We start from the raw sequence: 17,708 nt of genomic DNA, 5'->3' as shown, positions 1-17,708 counted from the left end.
ACCCTTTAGACACAGGATCAGAAGAGGTGGAAGGAAAAGAAAGAAAGGACGTCAGGAAGTCAACCCGCAGAAAGAAACAAGTCTCCTGGACACAGTGAACTTGGTTGCCACGAATGACACTAAAGAGAACATAGTCATCAACCTTACTGGGTGTGAGCTGTCACCGGACTGTGTCTCAGTCCTCCATAAAGGACTGGGATACAGTCTGATTGAACAGTTCGACACAGTGGGGTTTGAAATAGATTTATACAGATCCAGACGTAAGCTGCATTTGAAAAAATAATATATATTTGTAACGATACCCCGGGCATAAAAGGGGTTAAAACCGTTTAGGCGATCTTCCCCTTCCAGAGCTACAGGCACAGCTACTTACAGAACACCAAACTCCCGAACGGAACCTCACGCCTCACAAATAGCTGCTAGCAGACGAATAGGAAACGCACCCAAGCGGCTTACACTCGTTGCAATCAGTCCAGGGGCGTAGCTAAAAATGCATGGGCCCCATAGCAAAAAAAATGTATGGCCCCCCCCGCCTCCCCTAAATAGTGCCATCCACAGATCCCCCTCCCCTAAATAGTGCCATCCACAGATCCCCCTCCCCTAAATAGTGCCATCCACAGATCCCCCTCCCCTAAATAGTGCCATCCACAGATCCCCCTCCCCTAAATAGTGCCATCCACAGATCCCCCTCCCCTAAATAGTGCCATCCACAGATCCCCCTCCCCTAAATAGTGCCATCCACAGATCCCCCTCCCCTAAACAGTGCCATCCACAGATCCCTCTCCCCTAAACAGTGCCATCCACAGATCCCCCTCCCCTAAACAGTGCCATCCACAGATCCCCCTCCCCTAAATAGTGCCATCCACAGATCCCCCTCCCCTAAACAGTGCCATCCACAGATCCCCCTCCCCTAAATAGTGCCATCCACAGATCCCCCTCCCCTAAATAGTGCCATACACAGATCCCTCTCCCCTAAACAGTGCCATCCACAGATCCCCCTCCCCTAAATAGTGCCATCCACAGATCCCCTCCCCTAAACAGTGCCATCCACAGATACCCCTCCCCTAAACAGTGCCATCCACAGATACCCCTCCCCTAAACAGTGCCATCCACAGATCCCCCTCCCCTAAACAGTGCCATCCACAGATCCCCCTCCCCTAAACAGTGCCATCCACAGATCCCCCTCCCCTAAACAGTGCCATCCACATATCCCCCCTCCCCTAAACAGTGCCACCCACAGATCCCCCTCCCCTAAATAGTGCCATCCACAGATCCCCCTCCCCTAAATAGTGTCATCCACAGATCCCCTCCCCTAAACAGTGCCATCCACAGATCCCCCTCCCCTAAACAGTGCCATCCACAGATCCCCCTCCCCTAAACAGTGCCATCCACAGATCCCCTCCCCTAAACAGTGCCATCCACAGATCCCCCTCCCCTAAACAGTGCCATCCACAGATCCCCCTCCCCTAAACAGTGCCATCCACAGATCCCCCTCCCCTAAACAGTGCCATCCACAGATCCCCCTCCCCTAAACAGTGCCATCCACAGATCCCCCTCCCCTAAACAGTGCCATCCACAGATCCCCCTCCCCTAAATAGTGCCATCCACAGATCCCCCCTCCCCTAAATAGTGCCATCCACAGATCCCCCTCCCCTAAACAGTAACATCCACAGATCCCCCTCCCCGACGCTCACAGGAGTACATTTATAAACTAATCAGTAACTTTAACTTTAATCATTGACATTGCTGATCTATTTACTGGGATATCTTACTCTGTCTTAGCTCCGGTAACAGCAGGCAGTGCAGGAGGGCGGAGCTCACTCACTGACGTCACGCGCCTGCTCCTCCCACTAGGGGGCGCAGGCGCGTGACGTCAGTGAGTGAGCGCCGCCTTCCCGCACTGCCTGCTGTTACCGGAGCTAAGACAGAGTAAGATATCCCAGTGAAGAGATCAGCAATGTCAATGATTAAAGTTAAAGTAGTTAGTTACTGATTAGTTTATAAATATACTCCTGTGAGCGGCGTGGCCCTTGTATATTCTAACCCCCAGGCAAGCGTCCCTGTCACCATGGGAACGCCTGGGGGTTAGAATATACCATCGGATTTGAGTTTTTACGATTTCACTGAGCTCGTGAAAACTCAGATCCGATGGTATATTCTAACCCCCAGGCAAGCGTCCCCGTCACCATGGGAATGCCTGGGGGTTAGAATATACCATCGGATCTTACTCAGTGGCCTGGCTGGAGCCTCCCCAGCCTCTGTGTCGGCCCGGCCCTGCGTGCGCCCTGCTCCAGTCCTGACTCCTCCCCAGCCAGGCCCGAGGCACGGCTCGGGCCGGCTGCCTGTGTGTGGTGTGTATGTAAATAAAAAATAAATAAATCAACAGAAGGCGGCCCGGACGGGCCCCCAGTGGCGTAGGGCCCCATAGCCACAGCTATGGTTGCTATGGAGATCCCTACGCCACTGAATCAGTCTGTAACAGCATACAGTGAATCTCCCCAAGAACGAGACCAAGCTCTGTGTTGAGGGTAAAGCAGTGGACAGCCAGAGCTGTGTGTTTATTGTTCTTATACACATTCTTACACATTAGTACCACAGGGTTTTGTAAAACAACCAGTAACCCCGTACAATACACTCAAACACTCCCACACAAAATCCTCCCCTCTGCCTGTGATACAATTACCTCACACAATGGGTTAATGTAATTATCACAGGCAGGAGAATACACAATTTTACAGAGTCTTCTGTCCTGGAGATAATTGGGAAGTAATCCAATTTATCTCCAAGGACAGAGGCAGCAATTCAGGATACACAGACACAATACATCCCCACAATGCATCCTGGTTTCCTCCTCTCTGCCCTGGAGACACCCGAGGAGTAATTCAATTATCTCTCAGGACAAAGGGACATCGCCATTGTACACGTGGGGGCAACAGGACAGAAATCACTATTCAAATATACAATGTCACAACCATTACAGTAAACACAGACATTTAACATGTCCCCAGATAGCTCAGGTCTGAGTGCATATTATTAGGTGAATGGCACTCAGACTACACGAATACAATAGAATCGCCATGGAGCCAAAGTCTTGGGGTATCACTGTTCACATAGGGCAAGTACCAAATGACCCGGCTTTCATGTCTTTGCAGAGGAAAATCAAGCGTTTCAACATGGGAAGCAGGCGGGCAACCAGGCTTCTCCAATGCAATGTGGCAAGATTGGTCTCGTCACAATATTCAATGAGAAGCCGATACAACAGCAACCTAAAAAACATGGTGAAATTCCGGTAGACACCAACTACCTGGGTTTCAACATTTTGAACAAATTTGATAAGACTGAAGTCTCATGTTTAGAGTTGCTTACAGAAATGCATTTGCGTGAATACATAGTAGGAGAATCGGGGTTTGATAGATTTAGTGGAGGGATAAGACCTTCCTATTGCCCGCTGGAAGTAGCATAGACATATTTTACAAACGCGTACTGAGAGATGCTAGGGCTCTGGTGTATCCCAGAGCGTATGAAAATGTTAGTAAAAAAGAAAAAGTACCCTTACATTGGCTTAGCACACATGATGACATAATTGTGAAACCAGTGGACAAGGGTGGGAATGTAGTTTTAATGACCAGAGGTAGCAAATAGACAGCTAGGAGATACTTCTGTGTATGAGAAATTAGCAAGTGACTCTACATCAGTCATACAGATGCAGCTTAAAAAATTACTTGATAAATATATAGATGTGGATTTCCTTCCTAGCAGTATTATTGATAAACTGGTACCACTTTACCCTAAAAAACCAACATGGTACTTTGTACCCAAGGTTCACAAGTCACTGACCCAAACCTCGGACTGCCCCATTGTGGCAGGGATCGGGTCAGTGACTGAACCGCTTCCCAAATACATCGACTGGCTCCTTAGACCACTTCTTAAAAAAGCCCTTACTTACCTGGGTGACACTGGCGATTTCCTCCTGGCAGGAGGGATTTAGCCTATTGTCGCTAGATGTTGAAAGCCTATACACCAGCATACCGCATAGGGAGGGTGTGAGAGCAGTAATAGATGTTTTGGGCAATACTGTTAAAAGTGATCTTTATCGCCAGTTCATTGAAAAAAATTTAAACTTTGTTCTTACTAACAATGTGTTCAAATTCGGCGAACAGTGGTTCAAACAAATATACGGGACGGCGATGGGTACATCGGTATCATGCACTTTTGCCAACTTGTATTTAGCTACATTTGAGGACAAGTATATCTTCTCCACAAAAAACCCTTACCTCTGCTACACGCAGCTTTTTCTTTGCTACGTAGATGATGTATTAATGATGTGTTCAGGTACTGAATCCCAGTGCAGGGAATTTGTATCTTTCCTCAATGCAACCAACGATATGAATATGAAATTCACACTTAATTATGGTGGTACATCTTTGGAGTTTCTTGCCGTTTCTGTTATTGTTAAGGATGGGATTATCAGCACTGGGAGCTATCGAACACCTACTGCTACTATTTTGCTACTGCACCATGACAGTTTTCACCCGCTTAGCGTGAAAAAATCAGTCCCTTGTGGACAATTCATTAGGTTGAAAAGAATCAACAACACAAAAGAGGAGTATATCAAACAGGCCCTTGATTTATAAGAGAGGTTGCTTAGGAGAGGCTTTCCAGAAAAGAACATAGAGGCAGCTATGAATACAGTGGATTTGTACACACAAGAAAAACTGCTAAAAAATAGTGAAAAGAACAAGGGGAGGTTTGCGTTTGCTTTTAAGTTTAGCCCCGCAGCGGATTTAATCAGACATGTCATCGAAGCAACTGAGACATATTAGGAATGAGGAGAGTCTGAAGGAATTCGTGGAAAATAAGCCACTGGTAACTTTTAGGAGATGTCACACATTACAAGATAGGTTAGTGAGGAGCCACTACAGTGAAAATAAAATAACTAACTGGCTAACAGGAAGGAAACCGATAGGCAATTACAAATGTGCCAATTGTTGATTTTGTAGATACAATTGTCAGAAGAAATCCTTGATGTTTGGAGGTATATACCATAAGGTAACCCAATTCATTATGTGCAGAAGTAATTACGTAGTGTATCTAGTGTTATGCTGCTGCGGTGCCTTTTATATAGGTAAAACAATAAGACCCTTATATGAAAGGTTCATAGAACATGTAAATTTCGTAAAAATAGGAAAGGGATGCCCGAGACTTATCAATCATGTACGCGAGACCTATGGAGACAACCCAAATTGTCTAACCTTTGCAGGTATTGAGCTGCTGCCGAACATGCCACAGGGTGGAAATAGGCACCACTTACTGTTACAAAAGGAGGCTAGGTGGATCATTCGGGCGGCAGCCATGGGTCCCCTTGGTCTCAATGAGAGGAATGACATGAGTGTCTTTATATGAAATGTATACGTAGTATATAATTATAGTGTGTTAATGTGTAGACTTGTTTTTAATGAATGAAAAAGCGTCAGAGGTTATTATGACAACCACACGTAATGACGCTAAAAGGAGGCGCAGACTTGCGCAATGAGGTCAGTGGCCCAAGGAAGCGCGGTAGCGCGAAACGGCGGTCGCCATTCTGCGTTCTATGTGAGAAATAGTCCGCCCCAGCCCTATCTTTTATACTAGTTTGTACATGTATTACTACGTGATTTGATTCATCTATATATATATATATATATATATATTGGGCTGAGCACCACCTGTACTGTGCATCTGACAAGGTACGAGGGAGACTACACCTGTAAGAGGGACATCCAGCAGTGCCGCCCCCATTCATTTATTCTACTGTTGCACTGTACATACAGAAATTTGTTCTATATTTGTGATAAATAATGTTATTCTGGGTCTTCCATGGCTTCAGCAACATAATCTGGTGATTAACTGGACGTTGGGTGAGCTGGAGAAATGGGGACCACATTGTATTAATTCATGCCTTTCTAACCTTGTTGCAGGTTTAGTATTAAATTCCGAAGATCTCCCAGAATACATCAGGGATTTCACTGATGTGTTTGCTGAGACCGGCACTGAATCCCTTCCTCCTCATAGGCCCTATGGCTGTTCAGTCGATTTGTTACCAGGGGTTAAATTTCCCTAAGGGCAGATTTATAGTGTATCGGGTCCTGAACATCAAGCCATGCATGATTATATACGAGAGAGCTTACAGAAGGAACATATCAGACCTTCTGTATCTCTTATGTGGGCTATTTTTTTCTTTGTAGGCAAAAGGGATGGTGTTCTTAGACCATGTATAGATTATAGAGATTTGAATAGAATTACGGTCAAGAACCAATACCCTTTAGTATTGATCCTGCACCTTTTCAATCAGATTGTGGGGGCCCAATGGTTTTCTAAACTTGACCTCAGGGGGGTGTATAACCTCATTCGTATTAAGAAAGGAGATGAATTGAAAACGGCTTTCAACGCCCTTGAGGATCACTTTGAATATTTCGTCATGCAATTTGGGTTAAGCAATGCACCAGCGGTATTCTAGAATCAACGTGTACATTAACCCTTTCAGGACCAAGCCATTTTTAACCTTTCTGCCCAGGCCATTTTTAGCAAATCTGACATGTGTCACTTTATGTGGCACCCACTTTTTAAGGACCAGTTCAGGTCTGAAGTCACTTTGTGAGGCTTACATAATACAAACCACCCATAGATGGCCTCATTTTAGAAACTACACCCCTTAAGGTATTCAAAACTGATTTTACAAACTAATCGCTTGATATCACACTTTTTGTGATGTAAGGTGATAAAAAAGAACTTTTTTGACACTGTTTTGATTTTAAAAAAATTACGGTGTTCATCTGAGGGGTTAGGTCATGTGATATTTTTATAGGGAATGTTTTTACGGACGTGGCAATACCTAATATGTATACTTTTTTTTATTTATTTAAGTTTTACACAATAATATCATTTTTGAAACAAAAAAGTGTCTCCATAGTCTGAGAGCCATAGTTTATTTTTATTTTTTGGGGCGATTGTCTTAGGTAGGGTATCATTTTTAAGGGATGAGATGATGGTTTAATTAGCATTATTTTGGGGTGCATATGACTTTTTGATCGCTTGCTATTGCACGTTTAGTGATGTAAGGTGACACAGTTGGCACAGTTTTTAATTTATTTTTTTGACGGTGTTCACCTGAGGGCTTAGGCCATGTGATATTTTTATAGAGCCGGTTATTACAGACGCTGCGATACCTGATATGCCTACTTTTTTACATTTAACACAATAAAAGCATTTTTGAAACAAAAAAAATCATGTTTTAGTGTCTCCATAGTCTGAGAGCCATATTTTATTTTTATTTTTGGGCGATTGTCTTAGGTAGAGGCTAATTTTTGGAGGGATGAGGTGATGGTTAGATTGGTACCATTTTGAGGGGCATACGCCTTTTTGATCGCTTGGTGTTGCACTTTTAGTGATGTAAGGTGACAAAAGAATGTTTTTTTTTAGCACAGTTTTTATTTTAGTTTATTGATGGTGTTCACCTGAGGGGTTAGGCCATGTGATATTTTTATAGAGTCGATCAATACGGATGCGGTGCTATCTAATATGTCTAATTTTCATTTTTTCCCAATTTTTTTAAATTTTTTTACTTGAAACTTTTAATTTTTTTGTAAAACTTTATTTTGTTACTTCTTTTTTCCACTTTTTTTTTTGTCCCACTCTGAGACTTCAATGTTTGGGGGTCTGATCCCCTTTGCAATGCATGACAATACTTCTGTATTGTAATGCCTTAGCTGTAAGTGTATTACTCACTGTAATACACTTACAGCTTCCTGCCTGTGAGATCCAGGGGGCTGGATCACACAGACTGTCACGGAAGACAGCCACGATGCTGCCTTCCCTGCCATCGGGTCCCTGTCACAGCAGCGTGGGGACCCGATGGCCACCCCGCACCCGGAAGGATCTTGCACGTGCCTGGGCCAGCGCTGACCGCGGCTGTGCAAGGGTTAATGCGCTGGCATCTGTGTTTTCACCGATGCCGGCGCATACAGCAGGGGTCCGGCTATTAGTGACTGCCGGACCCCTGCCGCTAATCAGGCGGGCGCAGCTCCTGCACCCGCCCAATCAGCCCGCTGTACATGTATGGCGCTGGTCCTTATGGGGTTAAAGGGGTTGTGTCACTTCAGCAAATAGCATTTATTATGTAGAGAAAGTTAATACAAGGCACTTTCTAATGTATTGTGATTGTCCATATTGACTCCTTTACTGGCTGGATTCATTTTTGCATCACATTATACACTGCTCATTTCCATGGTTACGACCACCCTGCAATCCAGCAGCAGTGGTCGTGTCTGCACACTATAGGAAAAAGCACCAGCCTATGTGCGCTCCTGCAGTCTCGGCCACCAGAGACGGTGGTCATAGCCATGGAAATGAGCAGTGTATAACGTGATGGAAAATTTAATCCAGCCAGCAAAGGAAGCAATATGGATAATAACAATACATCAGTAAGTGGTTTGTATTAATTTTCTCTACATAATAAATGCCACTTGCTGAAGTGACTCAACCTCTTTAAGCTATGGTTCTGTTTGTCTGACCCAACTGGATGGTTATCTGCTCTTTGTATTTGTCACTATGTTCATTATTTTTGTCTCTTGTATTGTTCCCTGTAGGGCTCTGCACCTAGTTAGGAAGGGACCGCTGTCCAGTTGTGGGCCATCCCTTAGGGTGGATCGTGCAAGTAGGTAGTGACAGTGGGGCGGGTGAAGTTCAGGGCCTCACTGATCCCTATTGTGCCACATGAGATGCTGTCTAGTAGCTGATTCCCTTTGCTTCTCTTCTCTAGAGGAGGTGAAAACAACTCTGGGAAGAAGGAGGGCAGTCTCCTTGATGTCTACACAGCAAGTGCTTTTTATTCGATTCATTTGTTGGAGTATAGCCGGTAAACTGCTAGGTATTTTGTATTCCTGGCTGTCTGTAGCCATAGGAACACTGTTAGAACAGTTCTGAACCTGTCACCTAGAGTTGTAATATAACACTTTGTGTAATTGTGCAGCTTCGCCTAGTTACATGGTCAGCCATTATGTTTCTATAATTGCCATATACCGTTCATATTGTATTACAAACTGTTATCCTTCCTGTTTCCCTACAACCTGGCTTACCACATGTTAACCTGCTGTATTTTATTCATAATTGCAGACCACCTTTATATATTGTGCACCTGTTCTCATGTAATGCTGTAGTCAAATAGCATGTACAGTATATTCTGATTTGTTCCTCAGTTTCACCCTAAAAATCTTCGTATGATTAATAAAGCGACAGGCTTCCACCCAGTCTCCTTTATTGCTTAGTAGGAAGGTGTTTAACTGCCTGTTGAGCTCCACATAGATCCCGGGGGTACGTGAAGTAAAGGGCAGGATAGACCTTCTGAAAGTCACACAGTTCCTTATGCTTGTCCATTTCTTTCTGCTTCCAAGATACATTATATGGACAAAAGTATTGAGACATACCACTTAATCATTGAATTCAGGTGTTTCATTCAGTCCTATTGTCAGCCCACTGAATTTGTGTGTGGTGGCATAACAAGATGCCACCAGCCACCATTGCAACAAGTAATTTCTTCTCTCCTAGATAATCCACAATCAATTTTTTTCATTCAATGGAACTAAACAGATAGTGGGACAGCACCATTCAAAATGAAAAATGAAAAAACGCAAGGGTTTCTGCCATGGGATACACAGCAGATTTTAAATCTGTCGGGTGTATATCCCACCCATTGATAGGTGTCGTTGTAACAATATCATCAATGTTATTCACTTGACCTGTCATTCATTTTAATGTTATGGTGGATAAGTGTACGGTCATCCACAACTTTGATGAAAAACTAACATATTACAGAACACCTGAAATGAATACTGAAAAAGTCTGTATGTTCTTGCCATATTTGCATTCCTCCAGGTGCCTCAGCCTTCTAACCACAAAGTCTAGATTGCAAGCCCCAATAGGGAGAGGAACTGATGTCAGTGATAATCCATATCCCATGCACCCCAAGGTAAGGTTTCAAATAGTAATACTTGCCCAAGAAACTTGATGATCCTATACTTAGTTAACTCTTCAGCCAAGACTTTGACACCTTCATCTGTGATCTGATTCACACTTAATCTGTAACCCAAGCATAACAAAAACGTTAAAACATATTTCTTTAGACATATGGGTGTTGTACTAACAAACTGACACAGAATATGACTTCAAAAGGTTAAAGACATTTCCAGGTTCCTGATATTGATGATCTATCCTCATTGAATCCGATCAGAGTCTGATACCTGGCGCCCCCACCGATCAGCTGTTCCTTGCAGCCGCGGTTGCTAGAGGTAGCACTTTGAATGGGGCTAGAAGCACAGCTCTGTACAAAGTGAACTGGCCGTATTGGGTTATTGCAGCTTTGCTGCCGTTCACTTCTATTGGACTGAGCGGTAATGAGCTGCAATACAAGGCACAGCCACTACAAAAATATGGAGATGTGCCCGGTAATAAGCAAAGAAAGAGGACACGACGTTAACTGGATTGGCAAATTGATGGGAGCACTGGGAGTTGGACCCCCACCCTTATATTGATGGTCTATCTCAAAGCCCTAGAAACATATGTTACAATTTTGTATCTCCAATTCATGTGCCGACACAAAAGTCACCATGGTAACAGACTACAAACAAACTGTTATGAAACGGATGGAGATACTCTGTCACTTTAACAGATTTTGCTTGGGGTTACTCCTAAGGGCATTATCTAAATGTGCTCTCTGGTCTTTACCCTTTAAAGAGGACCTGTCACCACAAAATGCAATGCAATCTGTAAGCACCATGTTATAGAGCAGGAGAAGCTGAGCAGAGAGATATATATTTTTGTGGGAAAAGATTTAGTAATTAACACATTTATATATTTTTTACAGCACTGTGAATACCCATCAGTATAGAAGGGAGGTGTTATCAGTGACTGCATTGTGCGTATAAGTGTGCATAGAGAGATAGCTGTTAGTCACCGATAACACCTTCTCCCTGTACCGATAGCTGCTCACAGGGCTGCAAAAAAGCAACAATATAAATGTATAAAAATTGCAGGGCACATTTATTAAAGGGGTTCTGCACTTTCATTTAACTGATGATCTATCCTCTGGATAGATCATCAGCTTCTGATCGGCGGGGGTCCGACACCCGGGACCCCAGCCGATCAGCTGTTTGAGAAGGCAGCGGCGTTCCAGTAGCGCCGCGGCCTTCTCACTGTTTACCGCCGGCCCAGTGACGTCACGACTAGTATCAACTAGCATGGGCGGGGCTAAGCTCCATTCAAGTAAACAGAGCTTAGCCCCGCCCACGCTAGTTGATACTAGTCGTGACGTCAGTGGGCCGGCGGTAAACAGTGAGAAGGCCGCGGCGCTGCTGGCGCCCGCTGCCTTCTCAAACAGCTGATCGGCGGGGGTCCCGGGTGTCGGACCCCCGCCGATCAGAAGCTGATGATCTATCCAGAGGATAGATCATCAGTTAAATGAAAGTGCAGAACCCCTTTAAGTATTTTAGATCCCGGTCTTAATAAACCTTATACCTGGTGGTGGATCCGCCGAAGTTATGAATCGGCACTGGCCTCTAAATAACTTCGGCGGTCTCTACATAACTTCGGCAGATCCTATAGAGGCGCCGGTCTCCACATAACTTTAGTGGATCCTCGCCACTTCTAAATGTAAGACCATTTTCTACGCCTACAACAGGCATAGAAAATGATGAATGAGACAGGCCTTCCAGCCCGTCCCGTTTCTCGCCCACGCCACGCCCACTTATTTAGACCTCGCGTGAGCGGGAAGAAGTTGCAGATTGACTAATTTAGGCGTATTTCAGTTTGATAAATGACGCCCTATATGTTTTACTGAATCTTTTGACACAAAACTATATATCAATTTGCTTAGCTTCTCCTGCTTTATTGCATGATGCTTTCAGATTGCATTTCAATTTTGTCCTCTTTGACCCCTGTACAATAATCTGGACTTCATTGCAGGGGAACCACCACTTCTTGGAGTAGTTTCTGTTCTAGTGGCTGGTAACCCACGGGGGTCAGGAGCAGGGCCGGATTAAGAGCATCATGGGCCTGGTGCTGAGGATTTTGCTGTTGCCTTTTTATGCAACTGCACTCAGTGTCTTAATTACATATATATTTTATCGATACCATTAAAGTATTTTGTTCCTGCAACTACCCCTTCATTTGGCGTCTATCTTGGCAACATGGAGGGGGACCACGGGAGGGGGACCCTGAGGGTGGGGGCACCCTCAGGGCACTATAGTGTCAGGAAAACCGCTTTGTTTCTCGCGCATACAGGGGTTGAGTGAAGTGCCGGCGCATGCGCACTTCGCTGTAAGAAGCCAAATGGAGAAGTCCGCACGCGCGAGATCTTACAGCAGAAGGAGGGGGGAGGGAGGGAGAGCGAGAGGCGGCACAGAGGATTAGGAGGCGGCGCAGAAGTCCGGAAAGGCGGCGCTGGGCACGAACGGCGGCGGGTGCGGCCGGCACCTTGCATCCATTAACATCCCCTTGGGCTTGTTTGACTGACAGATTAGTAATAGCTGTTTTTTAGCTAAATAAGCCCACAGATGACATTTATAAGCCCACATTAGGAATCGTGAAGACGCCCTAAACATCAGCATATTTTTAGCTGACAGGGGTCAAACCTGGTGACAGAATCCCTTTAAAGAAATTACTGTTTCTAGCTGCTGTGGACTAGCAGCTAGAAACAGTAATTTCTTTATGTGTTATGTTATTTAGACTGAGCTCTCAGCATGCTTAGCCAGTCAGTAATTTTCATAGTGCTGTTATGATTTATGGACACAGCTCTCAGCATGCTTAGCCAGCCTTCTATCTGGCTGTGCTTCTTGAGAGTCACAGTCCACAGGCTCAGAAACAGCCTGTGGACTGTGACTCTCAAGATGCAAAGACAGATAGAAGGCTGGCTAAGCATGCTGAGAGCTGTGTCCATAAATCATAACAGCACTATGATTGCCCTCCCTTCCAACTGGATGAGTTTATCTGATACCTGCCCTGCTCCAGAAGCTCCTGCTGTCTCGCGAGCTGGTGTGGCTGAGCGCTGTGGGCCGTGTGCTGGTCGAAACTGCTGAGCAGGTTGTACATAGCGCAGCGTGCAGGAGGGATAACCGCGGGCGCACTGAGGTCATATCCGGCGGGCCGGCATTACAGGAACCGCACCAGCTGCTCTGACGTCCTGCCGCCGGATATCCTGTGACGTATATCCGGCGGCAGGACGTCAGAGCAGCTGGTGCTGTTCCTGTAATGCCGCGGCCCGCCGGATATGACCTCAGTGCGCCCGCGGTTATCCCTCCTGCACGCTGCGCTGTGTACAATAGTGATGGAAAGTTCGGATCTTTCAGATGAATCGGTTCATTTGAATGAGCACATTCAAATGAACCGATTCATGAATCGGATCTTCGGTTCACTTGCTGAGTCACTGACTGCTGAGCTGACTCGCAAGTGAACCAAAGACTTTAGGTGCCGGTGCGCATGCGCAGATGCTATCCATCCAATTCACTTGCTGCTGCTGACTCAGTCGGCTCTTCAGCTCTCTAATGAGTAGAGTTGAGCGAACACCTGGATGTTCGGGTTCGAGAAGTTCGGCCGAACTTCCCGGAAATGTTCGGGTTCGGGATCCGAACCCGACCCGAACCCCATTGAAGTCAATGGGGACCCGAACTTTTGGGCACTAAAAAGGCTGTAAAACAGCCCAGGAAAGAGCTAGAGGGCTGCAAAAGGCAGCAACATGTAGGTAAATCCCCTGCAAACAAATGTGGATAGGGAAATGAATTAAAATAAAAATTAAAAAAATAAAAATTAACCAATATCAATTGGACAGAGGTCCCATAGCAGAGAATCTGGCTTCACGTCAGCAGAGAATCAGTCTCTTCATGCCATAGCAAAGAATCTGGCTTCATGTCAGCAGAGAATCAGTCTCTTCATGCCATAGCAGAGAATCTGGCTTTATGTCAGCACAGAATCAGTCTTCATGTCATAGCAGAGAATCAGGCTTCACGTCACCCACCACTGGAACAGGCCACTGTCACACATTTAGGCCCCGGCACCCAGACAGAGGAGAGAGGTCCCGTAACAGAGAATCTGGCCTTATGTCAGCGCAGAATCAGTCTTCATGTCATAGCAGAGAATCAGGCTTCACGTCACCCACCACTGGAACAGGCCACTGTCACACATTTAGGCCCCGGCACCCAGACAGAGGAGAGAGGTCCCGTAACAGAGAATCTGGCCTTATGTCAGCACAGAATCAGACTTCACGTCACCCACCACTGGAACAGGCCACTGTCACATATTTAGGCCCCGGCACCCACACAGAGGAGAGAGGTCCCGTAACAGAGAATCTGGCTTTATGTCAGCACAGAATCAGTCTTCATGTCATAGCAGAGAATCAGGCTTCACGTCACCCACCACTGGAACAGGCCACTGTCACATATTTAGGCCCCGGCACCCAGACAGAGGAGAGAGGTCCCGTAACAGAGAATCTGGCCTCAGAAACTACTTATTTATGAGAATGGCAAATTTGGGAATAGTTTTTCAACCCAGAACAAAAAATGTGCTTTTACGGTCACTACAAATAATTTGACCAGCTAAAACAGTACAGATTTGGTTGAATATAAATGTCAGGCCTATTTTTTTGGCGCTGGGTGACAGGCTTAACTTGCCCCTGATGTAGTATATGGCCAAAAAATAACCACACTATTGATGGTTAAATGCACTTGGGTGACACAGGCTCAGCCTGCACCTGATGTAGTATATGGCCAAAAAATAACCGCACTGTTGATGTTTAAATGCACTTGGGTGACACAGGCTCAGCCTGCACCTGATGTAGTATATGGCCAAAAAATATCCACACTGTTGATGGTTAAATGCACTTGGGTGACACAGGCTCAGCCTGCACCTGATGTAGTATATGGCCAAAAAATATCCACACTGTTGATGGTTAAATGCACTTGGGTGACACAGGCTCAGCCTGCACCTGATGTAGGATATAGCACAAAATAACCACACTATTGATGGTTAAATGCACTTGGTGATAGCTTGTGCTGGCGCACCACAAGCCACAAAAGTGATATAAAAAGTGCCAAGAAAGCGCCGAACACCGAACCCGAACCCGGACTTTTACGAAAATTTTCGGGTTCGGGTCCGTGTCACGGACACTCCAAAATTCGGTACGAACCCGAACTATACAGTTCGGGTTCGCTCATCCCTACTAATGAGTGAGTCAGGATCAGGAAGAGTGATTGATTATAGTGATAGTGAAGGGAAGCTAAGGCTGACACCGGACAGGAGGACTCAGGACAGGAGTCAGGAGCTGTCACTGTGGTGTGCATTGTTGTCTGTTGTGCATTGTTACCCACAGTGACTACAGTCTGACACTGACAGTAGTACAACGAACCAAGTGAAGTGAAATGTGAATGCACGCACAGGGAAAACTATGTGGTGAATTGATAACAGTATTACAGTAACACAGTCACTGGCTGATAATAAAATAGTCCCCACAGTCCCCACTTAACGGAATCCATAAAGGAGATGTGAACCCACCCTTAGTTATATAGCTACTGAATGAGATGCCTTTAACATATATATCTCCTGAGAAGCCAATTTGATCCTAAAGGGTTAATTCAACCTGTAATCTAAACTTTGTGTCATCTGTCACTTCTCTAATCTCTCTGCTCCTGTCCCTTAATCTTATCACTGCTGCAACAAAAGCAGCCGAGAGCCTCAGTGTAACCTGTTCTAGACTCTGACTCACGGCTCTTTTAACTCAAAGAATCGAATGAGTCACTAACTAATCGGATCTTTAGATTCTTTAACTTGTGACTCATTCGATTCATTTCTATTCTTAGACTCCCTGTACGACTCAGACGACTCAGAGCTGCTAGTGCTTGCCTTGCCTCAGCTCCGATTGGTTGGTGGGCGGGGAGGGGAGGGGCTGGCAGAAGTAGCTTCCACTCTAGGATCATATTACGCTCCTCCCGAGTCCCTCCCTCAGGCTCCCTGCTGCCAACGTGAGGTGAGCGTCTCTGCATTGTCTGTGCTCTATGTGACAGCTGACAACAGAGGACTTTTAGCGCGGGCCGCTCCCGACGGCCTTTTGGCTGGCGGATGGGCCTATTTTATGGTAGGGGCCTGGAGCTGCAGCTCCATCAGCCCCTACGTTAATCCGGCCCTGGTCAGGAGACATCGGAGCGGTGAACTGAGAGATTAGACAAAATCATAGTCAGGAACAGGCTGAGGTCAGGGCTGGCACAGTACAAGCAATCCGATAAACAGTCTGAGATTAGGGCGGGCAGCTCAGGGTCAGTACCGTGGTCATACAGCTCAGGGTCAAATTGAAAAGAAAATTTAAAATAACCCTGATAAATGTCTGGTGATGGTTAACCAATATTTTCAAAAATCAATTTGGGCACTAAAACCCTTTTTACATTTATTAATCAGTGTACCCTTCCCTACTTATCTTTATTCCCACATTGCTCAAATATACTCTAAAGCTAATAATAAAATACCCTGTCATTGCTGCTGCTTTGTTTTGCTAGCACATCTATCAGCTTGGGATGTGGTTGGTGTACACAACCTATCTATCCCTATGACGCTGTCAGATACTGTAGGTGTACTTATACTTGTACTCCTGTGTAACAACCTTGCAGCTAGTGACAGATTAAAACTCTTAGACGCTACCCCCTGACATGTTTCGCTAGAGTCCTGGCTTCTTCAAGTGTGTAGGGCAATGAATAGTTTTACATCAACAGATTATCTGACCAATTTCTGTCCAATCAGACCAATAGTTAGTGTGTGACTTGTGTGTGTAAATGTCCATCTGACCAATGATTGGTCAGAAAATCTGTCAGATAATCTGTTGGTGTAATACAGCCCTAAGAGTTTTAATCTGTCACTAGCTGCAAGTTTGTTACACGGGAATACAAGTATAAGTACACCTACAGTATCTGACAGCGTCATAGGGATAGATAGGATGTGTACTACCAACCACATCCCAAGCTGATAGATGTCCTAGCAAAACAAAGCAGCAGCAGTGACAGGGTCTTTTAATTATTAGCTTTAGAGTTCAGCAATGTGAGAATAAAGATAAGTAGGGAAGGTTACACTTAGTGATAAATGTATAAAGGGTTTTAGTGGCCAAAAGGCTTTTTGAAAATCTAACAGAAGGTGGCACACGGAACAGGCAAACAAACTAACGGTACACAGTTGCAGAAAACTAGTGTACTAGAACCTATTGCTCAGATACCTTCTCATGGGGAAAGTGCCTTTAAGGGGTGGTTCACCCCTGGGGACCTCTTGGGCAAACCTCCCTAGCAACCTGTGAAGAGAATGTCACTTACCTGATCACTGCCGCTTTGCTTTCATTACACCCATTTAACTGTGACTTTCACTGTGACTGCCCCTTTAACTGTGACTTTCACTGTGACCACCCCTTTAACTGTGACCGCCCCTTTAACTGTGACTTTCACTGTGACCGTCCCTTTAACTGTGACTTTCACAGTGACCACCCCTTTAACTGTGACTTTCACAGTGATCGCCCCTTTAACTGTGACTTTCACTGGGGCATGGGCAGGCGGCTATGTAGATAACTCCTTGTGTCCTACATGTTATAAGTTGTCTAATTTTGTATTCTTTTTTATCTCCAGGGTTCGTGAATTTCTTGATACGAGGTATGTATT

At 45.2% G+C, this 17,708-nt stretch overlaps 1 protein-coding gene across 1 annotated transcript in view; it reads right to left on the bottom strand.

The window, feature by feature from the left end:
• Nucleotides 1-17,708, bottom strand: part of LOC121002549 (nucleotide-binding oligomerization domain-containing protein 1-like) — a 104,157-nt gene that overhangs the window by 29,667 nt on the left and 56,782 nt on the right. Inside the window, exon 4 of the mRNA XM_040433992.1 lies at nt 10,030-10,113. Within this exon, the coding sequence (XP_040289926.1) occupies nt 10,030-10,113 (84 nt within the window). The remainder of the gene's footprint in view (nt 1-10,029; nt 10,114-17,708) is intronic.

The sequence above is a fragment of the Bufo bufo genome, chromosome 5, assembly GCF_905171765.1.
Source record: "Bufo bufo chromosome 5, aBufBuf1.1, whole genome shotgun sequence".
Classification (NCBI taxonomy): domain Eukaryota; kingdom Metazoa; phylum Chordata; class Amphibia; order Anura; family Bufonidae; genus Bufo; species Bufo bufo.
This window is presented reverse-complemented; position numbering and strand designations above follow the sequence as displayed.